Below are 18,306 nucleotides of genomic sequence, written 5' to 3'. Positions count from 1 at the left end.
TTTCTGGGTACATGGAGAAGCATGGGAACAGTAAGTGTGGATTTATGAAGGCTAAAATCTTCCTGACACTCCAGATGGCTCTCTGTGATAAAATGACTGGATTTGCAGATGAAGGAAGAGCTGGGGATGTAATCTATCTTTACTTTAGCAAGGTTGTTACAGGCTCAAGCAGTGATCTCAGGTGAATCTCATGAAGTTCAACAATGTCCTTGGAAGGACATTCCAAGTGCAATGTCCTTCACCTGGTTCGTGGCCACCCCCGCTATCAGTACACGGTAGTGGACAAAAGGATGGAGCACAGCCCTGCCAAAAAGGACTTGGGGTAGGAGGGAATGGTAAGCTGGACAAGAGCGAGCAGTGCCCTCGCAGCCCAGAGAGCCAACCGTACTCTGGGCTGCATTGAAAGAAGTGTGGCCAGTAGGGCAAAAGAGGTGATCCTGCCCCTCTGCTCTGCACTGGTGAGGCCTCACCTGGAGCACTGCATCCAGATGTGGAGTTCTCAGTACAGGAGAGACACGGAGATGTTGGAGCACGTCTAGAGGAGGACCACAAAAATGATTCAAAGGATGGAACACATCTCCTATGAGGACAGACTGAGAGCTGGAGCAGTTCAGCCTGGAGAACAAACAGCTATGGGGAGATCTGAGAGTGGCCTTTCAGTATCTAAAGGGAGGATGTAAGAAGGAAGGGGACAGACCCTTTAGCAGGGTGTGTTGGGAAATGAAGGAAGAGGAAATGGTTTCAAACTCAAATAAGGGGGGTTTAGATTGGATATAAGCAAGTTTTTTACAGTAATGGTGGTAAGGCACTGGAACAGAGAGGTTTTGGATACATTTGGAGAGATTTAAGGTCAGGCTGGTCTCTGAGCAACTTGATCCAGCTGTAGATGTCCCTATTCATCACAGGGGAGTTGAACTAGATGACCTTTAAGGGTCTCTTACAACTCAAAAGATTCTTTGATTCTGTGATTTTAACACTGTACTCAAGAATATATTTTACCAACATTAGAATGTTGTGGGCAAAACTCTGGCTGGGTAGTTTTAGTCAGAGAGTAGTAAGGGTTCTTGTCATGGGGCTTCCAGTTTTTAACACAGAATCTATGAATCTATAAATCACAGGATGGTTTAGCCATGCCTCATGTGCCACAGGATACTACTGACTATCTGGGCTACAAGCGCATACTGTCAGCTCATTTCCGATTTTTCAACCACCAGTAATCCCAAGTCCTCTGCAGGGCTGTTCTCAATCTATTCTTGGTTGATAGTACTGACATTGCAAACTGCTCTGGCCCAGATGCAGGACTTTGGATTTGAGCTTTATGAACTTAAAGAGTGCCCATTTTCCAAGCCTACTCAGGTCGCTCTGGAGGATACTCCTTCCTTCTTGCATTTCAACTGCAGCACTCAGCTTGGTGTTATCTGCAAACTTGCTGAGGGTGCACTTGATCCCGCTATCTATGTCATAGACGAAGATATCATGTGGCATTGGTACAAGTATGGACCCTTGAGGGACGACGTTCATTATTGGTTCCCAGTATCTTCACCAATGACCAGGTGTCAGAGGAAGTGTTGGTGTGCACCCGTCAGGCTGGACCTCAGAGATGGTGGGGGCTAAATCACTTTCCCTATCAGAAGAGACTAAAGAAGCTGGGCTTGTTCAGCCTGAAAAAAGAGAGTTTCATCCTGGATGGAACACTGCCCAGCCAGGTTGTGTTATCTCTGTCCTTGGAGGTTTTCAAGACTAGACTAGATGAAGTCCTAAGCAGCCTGGTCTGACCTCAGAACTGAGGAGGCAGTTGGATCAGACACTGATGAGTATTTTCTGATTCTGTGACAGAAAGCAGGAAGAACTGTACATTTACAATGTTATTTTGGAACTTAACTGATTATAGAAGTAGACAAATATTCATATTAAAAAACAAAGAAAGAATTTCAGCCTGTACCCAGTGACTGATTTCAGTCTGGATGAAGAAGATCAGGAGTTTCATCAGAAAAAAATGATCAACACTGATAATGAAAACTTAAAATTGTTTTTATCTTGTGAAATTAGTAGTCAGTATATGTACTATAAAATTACCTTGTTCATCTCTGCATCTTCCTGGAAGCTTTTCTTTTGGCACATAAATGGTTTAGTGATCCATTTTTTGAGTCTGAGTAAGAGATACAGCAAAGATTTTGGACTTGGCACTAAGTTGAAGGGTACTGGCAGAGTCCTCCCTTCTTCAAAGTAAGAAAACCAAAGTTTAGCCCTTGCAAATTTCCACTCTACATCAGCATCATCCTGAAAAACAGAAACATTACTATTAATATGTATTGAAGATGCTCTAGATAATGTTGTGTGCTTTGAATGCAGTTGGCTGAATTTAATTTCTAACAGATCAAGAGCTTGATTATAATATGTGAAAATCACATGTAAATGAATTTAACTGTTATCAATACATTTAAAATAATGCAATTTCAGAAGAACTAAGGAGTTTTGATTTAGACATTGGTTAATGCAGAATGAGTGCTAATATTCTGCATTACAGTATCACAAAGACTTTTTGCCCGCGCTAAGGGAATAATAAGAATTAAGAATACACAGCACAATGCCTAATGAGAACATGGCAACATTCAACTTCATACTCTTGCGCTTGACTGAATAGTCATTTGCTTGGGACTCTGTTGTACTTAGGATTTTTCTTTTTCATTTAACATTACTATGTTAACAGAAACATAAAATGCTCAATGAGAAAATGACTTCTGATTTCTTATTTTGCAGGTCTTTAACCTATTACTTTCTTTATGAAGAAGAAATAGTATCAAAATTTTAACTAAGAATTTTACTACTTTAAACATGAGCCTATGAAAGATTAGGGGATTCTTCCTGAATTCCTTCCACATACTTAAAAATGTGATTAAATCAGGTATGCTATCATCACCACAATTTATGTCTAACATTTATAATGGTCAAAACACTTATTTTTCTCCTTTGTGTAAATCACAGAATTGTAGGAGTTGGAAGCGAATCTCTGCGGATCACCTAATCCAACCCCCCTGCTAAGGCCAGTCCCCTACAGCAGGTTGTAGAGGAAAGTGTCTGGGGTGGTTTTAAATATCTCCAGAAAAGACAACTCCATGCCTCTTCAGTCAATTTGACTCAGTGCTCTGTCACCCTCAAAGTACCTAAGTTTTTCAAGTTCAGATGGAACTTTCCTTGTTTCAGTTTGTGCCCATTCACCCTTTGGCCATGTGGGCACACTGTCAGCTCATGGTCAACCTCTAGACCACCAGGACACCCAAGTCTTTCTCTGTAGAGTTCAAGAGAAAAACTCAAGAGAAGTCCATTCTGCAGAAAGAAATGAGGTCAAGCCCAAGGACGTGACTCTATATAGCTGTATCTGGTTTTAGAAGTTGTTTCTATTCATTTTCTATTCTATTCATGCTTATGGATAACATTCTGGGTTTTATTGCTCTGAACCTGACTGTTTGTTCTGTGGTCTTCTTAGTCAGAAAAATCTGAACCTCCCTAGAGAATGTGTGCTCCTCTTGCTTAGGCTGTGACCTCAAGCCAGAGCCCAGATCCTGGGATCAGATCAGCATCTAACAACCTGAGCATGCTGCTTTGTAGCAAAGCAACACCTGGAAAAGGCTGGGATGGGCTAGCTTCTGGAGAACTGCTTCTTTTTTTCAAAGCAATGATAATTATTTAGATCTTTCTAGTGTATGGCGTGCAAAGGTTCATGCTGATTGTCAGTAGCTGTGCTGTTTACTTTGTCAGATAAAGTTTTGTTCACTGCAGAGGACTAAAGAAGGTTGTTTAAAGTAAAGAAGGAAACAGTATGTTCTAGACTGGCAAGGTCAAGGCATAGGAATGAAAACATCCTTGTAGCAAGAAGGACACTATTCACTACTCAAATAGTAACAACAAACAAGGTGTAGGGAAGATTTACTAAGCCACACAATACAGCGTATCCTTTTTAGGACCCTAAGACAGTTCTGTAGCAGTTCCTTGGTCCAGTCTAGTTCTTACTTCAAGCACAAACAGCTGAGCAATTTCCAGGTATTTTATAATAAAAATGAATGTTGGAATTAATATTTTTGAATGATACATTCCAAAATCCTATGTTATTTTTCTTATATAAGATGACAACTAGGTAGCATTTCCAGGAGATGTAGACACCCAGATGTAAAACTATTTCATAACAAATGGAATTTTTACCTCAATTTCCTGAAATGAGCTGTTAATCATGGCAATAAGCATATTCAGTAAGACAATGACCATGGTAACATTATAGACTCCATAAAGAACGTAGCCAATATTTTCAATGAACTTGTGTTTATAATTGATAACAACTGATTTAACTTCTGACAGTCCAAATATAGCCCAGAACAATGTCTTGAAACTTTCTTCAACACTAAAAGGAAAAATTGAACACACGCACATTAATGAAGAACTGTAGAGCCTTTTTGTACAAATTGCCAGCAACTGTTTTTATACAGAGTATAAAATTTTCTGTTAACACAATGTGCATCTTCTCCACCATAATATTATGCAGAAAAAGTTAACTAGCTAATTTTATATGTATATGCTGTTCTATAATGTAATATCATTCCTAATGTTTAAGAATGACAGTAAAAAAAATGATTCAGTTTAGGAATTATATGCACAGCCTCAAAAGAATATTACAGTGATTCACTGTAAACTTTATTCTACATGCTACATACTTGCCTGTAATGTTAACATAAATAACAAAAATTACTAACCTTTGCATGCTTCATTACAATTGCATGAACAGTTTGTAATGGTAAAAATTGGTGTTAATTAATACTATTAATATGAATGGTATTCTGAAACTGTGATGTCAGCTTCTCTGACTGCAAAGCAGTACTCTTCAAAAAAGGTGTCTTTTACACTGAAATACTGAAGCTGAGCTTTTACTATTCCCAGAGATGCAGGGTAGAGATAATAAGCCATGGTGTGGTGACTCTGATTTTCTGTTTTATATATTTTTTTTCAGGTTACTATTCCTCCTTTATATATATATATATATATATATATATACATACATACATACAGAGAGAGGGAGGGAATGTATATGATATATTAAATATATATTATATATAGACATAGACATAAATCCAAATATCTGGGGCATCTATTCTTCTCTTCACTCCTCTGTAGATGCATTTCCTCTTGCTTTGATGAATAAATCTTATTTTCCAGTGACCTGGATGCAGTAGCATTGCAAAGCACATTTTGGATTTTATTGCACTGTCGTTAAGGAAAAAAATTAAATTCATAATTTTTAATTGTGAATCTACCTCTCTGTATATAATATTCTATCAGCACTCTATCTGAGAATTGAAGTTTTAGATATTTTATCTATTGTGTGAACTAATAATAAGAAGAAAATTAGTAAAAAAATTTTCCATTTTGGCCAAGTTTGTTTCTTGGCTGCATATACTTTGTAATTGCTACAGCTTGAATACCATGACAGTCCAAAATGAAATGGGCATGGAAAAGAATGAGTTTTCATTCAAGTGAATTTTATCTTAAAATCACAGTTAGAAATAAGATGTCATAACAAATTTACACCAAATAAGTCCTGAGATAGAAAGTAAATGGTGGAAAAGAAGAAAGAATAATGGAATAACAGAAGTGTACTTTTTCCTCCCAAGATAGAACAATCTGTTGCCATAGGAAACTACGGAGAGACAGATGGCTTAGACCTTTGGCCAGAAAGAATATACAGAACTGCCTGAATTAAATGAGAAGTATTTTATAGTGCGTATCACATTGTAGTGATCAGCCTGCTTCAGTGAGAGGACAGGGGCAGCTGACTGAGGAACCAGCTCCTACATGCTGCAAGGAGCCACCATGCTGTGCTTTGAAGTTGTAATGCTGACTGTCCTCACAGCAGGATCTGTCCTGCAGGCCCAGGATAAAGAGCTCATCCATTAACATACAAGAGAGAAAATAACTACTTAATCCAACACAAAGTGATTTTTAAAAACAATTATAAACTTATGCAACAATTAGTAAATGTAATATATACAATGCAAGCAACCATCTTTCCTCTAAAAAACAGCCCACAATCATTAAAGTTTAATCAGTTGTACTTACGTTGTAAATGCTTCATTTTGTTTCGCTCCCAGATAGTAGGAGTAGAGATTAAACATTCCTATCATGAAAGCTACAAACACCATGATAAATATCACCATGAACTTGAAGATATCTTTCACAGTTCTGCCAAGTGATATCTGCAGTGGCCCAAAGCTTTCGTTGGCTGGTAAGATATAGGCTATTCTGGAGAAACTCAGCACTACTGCAATTGCATACAGGCCTTCAGATATGATTTGTGGATCTGATGGATCCCAGTTGATTCTGGCTAGAAATGAAAGGAGAATTTCTGTTAGCATTTTGAAGTTCACCCTAGGATATTCACTGAAGTGCTGCTTTTAGGTGCTTAACGATGAACCGGAGTCATTGCAAATTGGATCTGAATTCAATGGAGCAATGCATATTTTGAATGGTCAAGGTACAACCTACATTTTATTTTTTCCTTCACTGTACATTGCATCATGAATTTTCAGCTATTTTCATTAGTAAAAAAAGTATAAAACTTTGCTGACTGAAAGTAAGGAGCAGTTATTTTTTACCCTTTTGAACTTAAAAACCACATAGAAAACCGATGTCCTCCTGTAAGTGAAGTCACCAAGAGCTGTGAATACTTAGTTATTCATCTGGCTTCAGTGTGCCGTGTATAACTGCTCAAATAGTGCTAGTGGTGGTTGTACAGTACTTCACAGTGCTCAGTGAATACCTTACATGTCACCAGAAATAAAAGTGTTAGAAAGGAAGGTACTTCATTAAGATTGAAGTAGAGGTAAGATACTGGCTCTACTTACTGTACTTAATAGATCTCCATTGATTATAAATGAAAGACAAGCAAATTAAACAGTATGTAAGGTCACTAAAGTACTTTTCTTGGACTGTTTTGGACTTTCCCAATCTCCTACTGAATTTAAGTAAAGTTCAGTTTTTCTATCATCATATCTACTAAACCCTTCTTCTGAAGCAAATCCAGTTGTGTAAGTTACTTGAACGTTCTCTGAATCAGTGAGTGACAACCCTGCCCATGACACAAGGTTGGAATTATTTGATCTTTAAGGTCCTTTCCAACCCAAGCCATTCTATGATTCCATGATTCTGTGATGCTATGGTGCTTTAATTCTATGATCAAGTGAATGTGGTATTGCCATTTGATAGGAAACATACTCATCTGAAGTGGGGGAACATTCAAGTTTGTATTTAAATAAATCTTTGTAGAAAAATATCAGAATGAGAAACTCAAAGCAATATCCTCAGGATACTTAAGTTCAGATGGCTTAAGTTCAATTCACAATTATGCTTCAGAGAAAAAGAAGAGGTTAACCTGGCATGGATTTCATACATCCCAGCAGAGTGTAGTCATTGTAGAAAATAAATAATTTATACAGAAATGAAGGCAATCACTGACTTACTGGTAAAGTACTATTCTGGGCTTTTAACTAACAAATAACTATTTAATACAAGTCAGTTATTTGAACAGCCTTATATTTTATCCATTCTCAATGATGCTGAGCAACAATGCTTCAAAATGTCTTCTGTATGTCCAAAAATGTTATTCTTCAAGGAACTGACTGCCATGCCCATATTCACGTCACGACAATGAAATGAATGACTGTGGTTTTAGACATAGCAAGAGTCAGTACAATCATTCCATTTCTTAGCTGCTGTGTGCTTCTTGTGGGTATGTGCGGATTATTTTGTTCACTGAGCTACTCACTGTAAATGCCTAGAAATCTGTATAAACATGGTGTATTATGAATTATCTGTATTTTTAATCTGTATAACAGAATACTGTCCCTTTTTGCTATAAACAGACATAGCTGTGTAAGCTTTACCTCAGTTTTTGTGAATAATTGAAAGCAAAGATGGAAGATGTTGGGTTAGTAGTTTTCCAGGTCTCCTAATGGGCTGTTACCACATATCCATTATTACCATAGACAGAATTTTACCACACTTAGGTATTTTCCAAACAGGCTTAAGTGTACACACATATACTTAAAAAATTGCTCAGCACTGCTCAAGTGCAAAATAAAGCTGCAACTTCTTTTCAACAGGAGCTGCCTTCCCGGGGGTGGTAAAATATCATACAGCATAAATGAGATAAAGACTTGTGCTTGTCATATCCAGAAGCTGTAAACATAATGTTTGCAAGTTCTTCAAATAGGTGTTATCTAAAATGGAATTGAAATTTAATTTGCCTTTGTAACTTAGGTGAAATTTTGTAACTTCTCAGCAAAAATTTAGAAAACTATAATTTACTGGGTTTCAAAATAAATATTATTAGTCTTTTTTTCCACAGTCTGGATGATGAAGAAATGTAACCTTGTCAGGAAAAATACTGGGTACATTAAAATGTCAAAAAGTGATGTAATTTGAAATCCAGAAAAGAATATCTAATACAAGGAAGAGAGATGTGGTGTTATTGATTGTGAACACAAATAAACAAATAAAAATCTTTTCTAATTTGTGCAAAATAGTTTCTACTCACTCTCATATGTGACAAGAAGTTTACTAACAAGTTCATTTCTTATTGAAATATTAAAAATATTAAAATAATATAATAGAGTCTCTGGGAAAAGTATTCAACTGTAGTTAAAAATACATTACTTATGTTGGCAAAAGAAATGCATCTCATTGCTTAGCAAACCCTTTGTTAAATTGCATAAATCTCATTCTCAGTTGTCCCAATAGAAATGTTCGCAGGATAACATCGTGTGACTGAAAAGATTAAATGACCAGGATTAAAATAATGTAAAATTTCTGAATTCAGATTATTTTAGTGCTTGATGTCTAGAATTGTTCCCCAGAAGACATATGAGTACAGTAGGGATGAGAAAAGCACAGATCAGAATTTCTTTAACAAGTACATTGTGGAACTGATCATAAAATCATAAAATCATAGAATGATATAATCATCAAGGTTGGAAAAGACCTCTAAGATCATGGAGTCCAACCGTCAACCCAACTTCACCATACCCTTCACCATACATCATACATCATGTCCTTCAGTGCCATACATACATGTTTCTTGAACACAGAGGGACAGTGACTTAATCACCTCTCTGGGCAACCCATTCCATCAGCTGAACACTCTTTCAAAGATTTGTGTTTCAGACCCTTCACAGCTTCATTGCCCTTCTTTGGACATGCTCCAGGGCCTCGATGTCTTTCCTGTAATGATGGTCCCAAAAATGAACTCAGCCCTTGAGATGTGGCTATGCCAGTGACAAGTACAGAGGGATGATCACCTCCCTGCTCATACTGGCTGCCCTATTCCTGTTACAAGCCAGAATACCATTAACCTTGGCCACCTCAAAACACTTCTGGTTCACATTCAGCCAGCTGTTGACTAGCACCCCAATATCCATTTCTGCCTTAATGTACTAATTAACAGAAAATCTATCAATAAATTTTAACCAAATGTGTTCAACTCACCTAAGGTGTAGTATTTTATGTTGGGCTCCAGTGTTGGACTTGACAGATCTTTCATATTTGTATCAACCAGGTTCTGGGCTCTGGACGCGTGCCAAAATGCCATAAACCTTGCTATGAATGATGCTGCAAAAATTGCTAACATACCAAAATCAAGCATATTCCATAATTCAAAAAGATATTCCTTTGGACCTTGAGACCAAATTTCTTTACATTCAGACCATATCATGCCTAGTAAAACAGAACAGAAAAAGCAATGTATTCTTTTAACTTCATGTTCATTTTATATGATATTTTATTATGTACAGGGTATATCCTTTGTTGCAATCATATCAAAACCATTTTGATCTTTGGGAGCTTGAATAGAAACTAAAATTTTTGTACATGTTCACTCATATATATGTCAGTACTTCCTCCTCACGTGCGTAATAATAATAATCTCTCATACTGCTTTTGCCTATTCTACTCCAAAAGCTTTCAAATAAAAGAATGGGAAGTGAGTTGTCCATCTGTTATGAACACAGAAAGAGCAGAAATGTTGTGGCATGATCATATAACTGTAGCAGAACTAGTAGCAGAACTCACATATTCTCATTTGCAGAGGACCCTGTATGACAAATGAGCATGCAGCTAAGAATCTTACCTAATGCTTTGTGAACAGGAAAAGTATCTGATTGACTCCTAATATTAATTATTAAATAATAACTCTAAAATTAAATCTGGGAATATAGTATCATTTATGGCATCTTTTTTACTGAGCAAATCCTTCCCCTTTTCAAGAGTTTTTAATTGTGAACTAAATTTCCAGAATTCTTGAAAGTGAAAATAAAAAAACAAAACTTTTCATATTTCCTTTTTCATATAATATTAATTACAGTAATTAATACAGTAAATAAATTCAATGCTATATTTGTATGCACTGAATTAATTTTTCATAAGTCTACATCTACTTCTGCATGACAGAAATAAAATAAATATATTGAATTCAAAAACTATACATTTAAATTGTAGAAATACTTTTTATTCGCTAATTATCAAATTTAAACATTTATATTTACAGAATATTTGGAAATCTAAGTGTTATATTATCTCCGCAAAACACAGTTATACTCATTTATACAGCTATCTGATAAAATAATTAACAACTGTCAATGTCTTTTAAGGTTATATGAATCAGTTGATGTAAAAAAAAGCTCCAATATCAATCACAGATAGAGCTCATAAAGGCACAAACATTTAATTGTCTAAGTTCATGAATGGAAGCAGATTTTATTCACCTTGAAAGTAACTCTTCCATACTACTCACTTAATTAATAACCAGAACCTAGATCTTTAAAACATCTGTGCAGCTAAACCTCACTGGAATCACAGAATAATAGAACGGCTTGTGTTGGAGTTGCTGAGGTTGTATTTGATTCCATCATCTATGTCATTGATAAAGATGTTAAAGAGTACCAGTTCAAGACCTAATTTGTCACTGGCCTCAACATGGTCACAGAGTCACTGATAATAGCCCTATGGCTGTGATATTCTAACCAATTCCTTATTCCACCAAATAATCCCCCCTTCAAATCCATATCTCTCCAATGTAGAGATAACGATATGGTGGGGGACCTTATCAAAGGCCTTGCACAAATCCAGATAGAATACATCAGTTGCCCTCCCTTTGTCCACCAATGCCATCACTCTACCACAGAGGACCAGTAAACTGGTCAGACATGACCTTCCCTTGGTGACTCCATGCTGGATGTCATGGATTACCTACTCATCTCTCATGTGCTTCAACATCTGATACAGGACAATTTGTTCCATCATCTTCCTAGGCACAGAGGTGAGGCTCACCAGCCTGTACTTCCCTGGGTCCTCCTTCCTCCCTTTCTTATAAATGGGAGTGATTAATAAATTGAATTAGACAGCTAAGATATTTTTGAGAGACTCTGCTCAGCTTTTTCTGTTAAATAGTACTATGTCACAGAAGTGAATGGGTTATCTCAGAATACTTTTCACAGCATACACTTCATTGCTACGCTGGATGGAAAAAGTCTACCACTGGATACTGTGAAGTCTATACTCTGATTCTCATTAGTTAATAATGCATTAAGCTCTATGTAGTATTAATTCTGAGGAAATACTTGCAACACGAGAGAATATTAGCAGAAATGGAGAATTGGACACAACAACCTTGGCCCTCAAATGTGGAAATCTTTCCCCATGGATGCTGACACAGTGTGATTCAAAAAAACAAACCAACAGAAAACTGGTAGCTGATTTCCTTAGCTATTCATAAAACTGCATTTATTCATATCAGAGATGCAGTTTTTGCCTAACTCCTTTACCTGAATATTTGTGATTAACAAGGCACATGTAAAGGCCTACTGACATCTAGTAAGAAACATGAGGCCAACATGGGAATGCAACCATCTGACTAAATTAACTTTGTTCAATTTTTTTTATTAATCCTTAATAGCAAAGGATTAATTTGAGTCTAGTTTCAGTGAAATCACAGCAAGACAAATTTAAGGAATAATTAATCTTTACCTATTACCCAGGAAATAATTAACATCTCCATCCATGAGAAACATGATGTTTTCATTCTAAATAGCTGTTTTACATTGCCTGTAGTTTCATTGGGCCGGAGCTTGGTGCCATCAAATCTGTCAGCTGCATTCATGACAAGCAGACCAAGAAAAATGGTAAAAGAAGCTGCATGGGCTACAAACTTCATAAATGGTCCACGCATTATCCTTCCCAGCTGTAACAGAGGTTATAAAACAAAAAGATATTGCATTGCTTTCTTCCAAAATAAGAAAAATGAATAAAAAGAACAGGAACACAGAGAAATATATGTTTCAATAACACAAAGGAACAAAGATTTGGAAAGAAATTGTACTATAATGCTACACTGACAACCACATTTAAAATTTTCTCCTTATTTGCTGTCTCCAGAGGAATAATTTCATTACTCACTTTCACCATATATGTGTTTCTAGATCAGTGTTTTGAAATAATTCTATAATTCTTTTGGGGCATCTTTATGTCTATTATAGGTAATCAAGAGAAGTATTTATTATAGTTGTTAAATATATTTCAAATTTACATTCCACTGATATTTATGAGGTAGCAAAGAAAATGGGATTTTGACACTTACTAAAAGCATTGAATTATCACCAGGAGCACATTATGACTAAAGAATTCTGTTTCCTAACTTTCATGATGCACAGTTTGGCAGTTATTTTGCAGTTTTTTTCAACTTACTCCCCTTTTAAAAAATGTCATTAGGCCTCAAGAGGGTATGTTTATAGTTCTGTAGTGTCTTTATTTCCTTCCTGACTCCTTTGATGGAAACATTCTCGACTCTCAATGTCTAAGCACTACTGCATAACAGTGTAGTGCAACATTAAAAAACCTGAAAGTTCCATACAAACTTATGCAAGGCTGAACTTTTGGTGGTTATTTACTATAAGAGATGTCTTGAAAGTGCCTGTATAAATAGCAAAAGTCTTAGCTAGTTCACTTAGCTGGCAACAGTAAGAAAATACTCTTTTAGCCTCATGGTAGGAATTGAGTAAGTATCACAGATCCCAGACAAAATATATTACTATCTCTGGTCAGAAGAAGGGAGAAGAAGGCAGAAAGTTAAATTATCACCTTAAGTATTTTTGCCACACTTTTTCAATATCAAAAACAGAATATTTTTGACTTTACAATCAGCTTTCACAGAAAGAAAGAATAAGGATGCAATGGTAAGGTCTCAATCACATTAAAAAAGTAGACACATATAAAGAAGGTACTCTTGAAGGAACACTGTTAAGGTTAGCAGGCATAAAATTTTATATTTCTCCTTTATATGTTATTTTGCAAATTCATTCCTTTCATTATGTTTCTCACTCAAAAAAAAAAAAAAAAGAATTTATCTTTTTTTTAAAATTATTAAACATTTCTTCAGCCTAATGAAATGATCTTCGACAACCAATTGTTTTGTGTTGCCTACAAGGAGAGAAGGTGTTTGTCATGGGAAAAGATTCTATTTCAAGCTATCAAGGAACAGCTGTGAACAACAAAGAATAAAGCAGAGTTGGAAAATGATAAAGTACCTTGACGGTGTCCTTTTAAAATTATTAAATTTGTGTTTACAAATGAAGACGGATTAGGAGACAGATGCCAGAAAGAGTCATAGCCAGTGAAGAAAGAAAAAAAAAAATTGAAGGAAGTAATATTAATATAACTCTTGATAAAAACCCATTAAATTTAAAAGACTGAACCCCTAGCCCCTCACCCCTTTCAAAAGAGATATAAAAGTATTTTTACAATAGATAGCAAAAAACTTCCTGGAGGTAGGACTGACTACAATTGAAGTGATTACACAAAACCTGGAAGTTATTACGATGTTCCCACATAGAGATCCAAGAAAAACTTGTAACGGCACTTTTTAAATTTGCAGTCTTCTTAAGGAGAGCATATAAGTCAGAAAATAGGAATAAGGTAAAAAGAGAACCAAATATAAAGACACAGCATAATCTTTCAGGATACTGAGATTTTTCTATAAACTAAACTCCTTAACGCGCTTCCACTAAGGGTTTGACGTCATACATTGTTTGCCATTGCAGAGACCAAGGGCATGGTCTCGTTCTGTAACTAAAGTGCTTTTGCAGGTTTCTGATTCTTTGTGCTACGCTCTTTGTTTTGGAGAGTGCTTTATACATTGGTTCAGGTTTCAGTTGCCATGTGTGAAGTCAGGAGTTGTATTCAGTGTTCTTCATGGGTCTCTTCCAACTCAGGGCACTTTAAGATACCATGATTCTAGAACAAGATATGGAACAGTTATACTGTGGTTCCTTCTACTCCCTGTATAGGGGTAACCTGAAATTGCTGAGGACTGGAGTCAGTGATTCACATTATTTCTCCCCTATATCTGAAGAAACAATGATAAACACAACATTATGGAGCATGGCATTATTATAGAGAAGATAAAATAGGTCTTTGGGTAGTCATGTTTCACGAAGGAAAAGAGGCCTGGTAACAAAATGGGATAATGCAAATGCTTTTTAAGTGGAACAATTTCCCAGCTCCTTGTGTAATAGACATTAAAATTCAATTTCTTTTGCCATACCACACTGTAAAAGAATTATGGGTGTAACTCCCAGAATGTACTTCGAGAAATAAATAGGGACTGATGAAGTTACTACGTCAGAAATCCCAACTCCAAGGACTGGAAATAGTTAAAGAAGATTGTATGTCAAATTCAGATCCCCTATCTTGGCCAGAGACTGAAGAAATTATGCATTAATTCATAGCATTAAAAATATAAATTGCATTATTAATTATAACTGAAGAGCTTGGACATTATAAAGATTCTTAGATAAACCTGAAAATAATTTTTAGTCCTTCAAAATGTGACGCTATTAAATAGTATATGAGAAGTTTTGGGTTAATTATCTGTAGTTATACAGATATATGTAGTTATACTTATCTGTAGTTATACTGAATTACCAGCTGGAAAAGCAGAGTAAATAGTTCAGAAAATTTTGAGGAGCCTCGAAGTGGATCACCAGCTGAAACTCAACTAAGTGACAATCTTTACTCTTTCCAGGTTCTGGCACTCATGAATTTCTGCCAAATTAACAGGAATCTGACCACAGATTTTTCTGAATATTTTTTTTTTCCTGATGTGAAACTCTCAATTCAGTATTTGTGTCCCAAGTTCAAATTGTTGAATTTTTTCCTAAACAGGAAATTGTTTATCTGTACAAATAAACAGGTTGAGATGCAAATGTTACAAAGGCTGACCCTATTTTTGGCTTTCTCAGATCCATTGCATGAGAACTTAAAGAAATGTGTCAGAAAAATTCCAATGCCAGCTGTTATTTTCACTGTCTTTTCTCTCTCCTATCACTGTGCCCTACAGGGCCAAATGATGAAAGACAGTCATCAGTTTATCTCAGTAGGAGAAGAAAAAGAAGTTTTAAATTCCATCAGATCATACACAGAATGGAGTCTATAGATATAGATAATGTTCTGTATTGGAACAAAACTATACTGAACTTAAACAGCAAACATTTTTGTCTTGTAAAAACCAAAGAATCCAATGACAGATGACAGCAGGAGATTATTAAAAAGCAACAAACAAAGTGAAACTTAAAGGATGTTGTCCCTTGCAACTTGACATTAAAAAGCTACTCTGAAATAGCTTTTATAGAATGTATGATAGTTCGAATGGCTTGAAGATCCAATAAATCACTGAAAAGGGGAAATGACAACTAGATAAGTCACTGCTGTGGTTGAAAAACAATTACTAAAGTATGTTGAATTTCAAGATGAATTTTAAGTCCAAAGAGCTCACAAAAATCCTACTCACTATACAGGAAAGCGAAAATGACATTACTGATTTTTATTGTCCAGAATGAAAGAAATGAAAAACATGGCAAAACAAAAACTTTTTCCATCACAGAAAAATGAAAGAGGAAACAAAAAAAGCAAATACTTGAGTCTTCAATTGACCTTTCTTTTCCCCTGGAATCATCTGCACACTGCATGTGGCCTGTTAAAATAATGGCTGAATGTCATACTGTGCCCTGTAAGATCCATTTGTTCCTTCTAATATGCTCTCAGAGGAAAACTTCAGTGTCCATTTGCAATGGATAGCAACTGCCTGAAGTAGAGTTTCAGAATAACTTCTAGAGAGCTCAGAGACTGTAACCTGTCTCCAGCAGAAAGGCCTTCCACAGTATATGCATCATTCAATCATATATAGTAGTAGCATCCAAATCCAAACAACATGTTATAAATGGATACAGGGGAGGCTGAGCAGCTGCTGTAAGAACTTCATGGAATATAATGAGCATTTGCATCATCTTGAAAAGCATCATCATTCACCTTGAGTTCTAGAAAATCAATGACGATAATTTCGGACATTAATGTTTTGGTGACTTTTACCTATTAATTTTTAATCATCAAAAATAAAATCACCTTTGAGCTAATATGAGTCAACCCACAGCTTAAGTTTAGTCTAGCTCTGTGTCAATGAAAAATGAAGATCCTCAGTATTTGACTACTAATACAACAACTAAATGAAGAATATCTTGACCCATTGTTTATAAACTACAGTTTTTACAAGACATTTCTTGCTCCACTACGTTTACTTAACTTAATATACATTGTATTTAACACACACGGTTGCCTAACATAACTACAATTGTCAAAAGATGCAACCCTGAAGCCATTATACTCTAATTCAGTTTTGAAATAACAGATTTGTCATGCACTATTTGAGCATGAAAGTAGCTTATAGCCACGTTTCAACACCGCCAGTCAGGAATGTACATGCAGATGATAACACACATTAATAAAAGGTCATTATAAGATTCTGCCAACTGACCTTACTGCAAGGGGCAATCCAGTAAGCCATTGAAAGGAATGGCAGTCCTACTGCAACGGCAAGAACAACCAGAAACTTCACCGCCATAGTCTGCTGCCGTAAACCTGACAGATTCTCATACCAGATGGAGAGGAGTTGTTGCTGGCAGTTTGGATGTGCTACAAACTATAATGAAGAAAAGGAGAGGAGCACAGCAAAACTGTATTATTATCAAAATGATTTTTATTAAAATAGCAGCTATATCAAATGTGTTAAGACTGTGGGAATAGCAAAAAAATCAACAAATATGCAAAGGAGCACTAACAAGGCTACAAGAGAAAGGTTTTTTATGAGTACAGTCTTCCTGCATGCAGGCACATCGCAATCAGCAACAATAGATGCATTAACCCTAAAACAGTTTAATTTTATTGACACTGTGTTCTATTACAAGCTATTAATTTCCACTTCAGTGCAGTTATCCATTATCTATCTGTGCAAACTCCACTTGTTTCCAAAAGTTAAAACTTCCATGTTGGTACTTCAGAAATTTCAGAACAAAGTCTTTTGTTCTGCAAATGATGGTATAGTCTTTGGTCACAAAAAAAAAAAAAATGTGCCATATCTTCACATGCTAAGGTGGAAAATATCACTTTTTTAGCTCATAAAAGAATATAAGTACCATTTCGGTAGGACACTGGATAAAGGCTGTTTGTAACTTGGTTCTGGAATCCTCTGGGCAAGCACCGCAAAACTGAGAAGTCTGACTGGTAACCTTCTGTTCTGTTAAAACTTCTAAAAAGTGTAAGAAGAATCTTACAAAGGTAGTATTAAAGTTAGACTCTTCTGCACATTAGATTTTAAGTCTCAATTTGGAAATACAGTTAGAAGTTTAACTCAATCAAGTATTTCTTCTACAATAAATTCCATTGTTTGAAGTATGACTGATTGAAGGTGCAAGAACTGTCTTTATACATAGCAGGCTAGAAAATGTGTCTGCAGGTGCCCAGCTGAAGAGAGAACTTCCACTGAAGGGAAGATACAGACTCAAACACCATGAAGGACACAGTCAGTGTTGTATCTGCCCTTTGCAAGTTGCTTCAGCTCTTTTAGTGAGTTTTCCTTTTCAAATGTTTTGTATGTTCATGTTCATTTGCTAGTAGGTGCTCTTTAGTTAAAATGGTTTTCTTCTCCTTTTCATGAACACAGTAAATACTGCTACAAACGTTCAATGTTTGCCCCAGAGATATGAATTCAATTTCTGCTAAAAATTTGCAAGTCTTCCCAGACAGACTAAGTCTGTGAATTGAGTCCATGCTAGATTTTCACACATTCTGATTCCCTTTTTATTTATTTATTTTAAATAAGAAATAGTTTATTTTTGCTGTGTTGACCAGATCTATCTCACTATGTAGGAAAAGTTAGCAAGG

At 35.9% G+C, this 18,306-nt stretch overlaps 1 protein-coding gene across 2 annotated transcripts in view; it reads right to left on the bottom strand.

Moving 5' to 3' along the window:
- The window catches only part of TRPC6 (transient receptor potential cation channel subfamily C member 6), a 97,477-nt gene that overhangs the window by 9,505 nt on the left and 69,666 nt on the right, over positions 1-18,306 (bottom strand). Inside the window, exons 4-9 of one of the 2 annotated variants that reach the window (XM_085216318.1) lie at positions 16,901-17,065; positions 12,064-12,277; positions 9,529-9,756; positions 6,106-6,370; positions 4,201-4,396; positions 2,077-2,280 (exon numbers count right to left, since the gene is read on the bottom strand). In XM_085216318.1, coding sequence (XP_085072444.1) covers positions 2,077-2,280; positions 4,201-4,396; positions 6,106-6,370; positions 9,529-9,756; positions 12,064-12,277; positions 16,901-17,065 — 1,272 coding nt within the window. The remainder of the gene's footprint in view (positions 1-2,076; positions 2,281-4,200; positions 4,397-6,105; positions 6,371-9,528; positions 9,757-12,063; positions 12,278-16,900; positions 17,066-18,306) is intronic. The other variant, XM_085216319.1, reaches the window with a different exon arrangement.

This window comes from Meleagris gallopavo, chromosome 1, assembly GCF_905368555.1.
Source record: "Meleagris gallopavo chromosome 1, MGAL_WU_HG_1.1, whole genome shotgun sequence".
NCBI lineage: Eukaryota > Metazoa > Chordata > Aves > Galliformes > Phasianidae > Meleagris > Meleagris gallopavo.
This window is presented reverse-complemented; position numbering and strand designations above follow the sequence as displayed.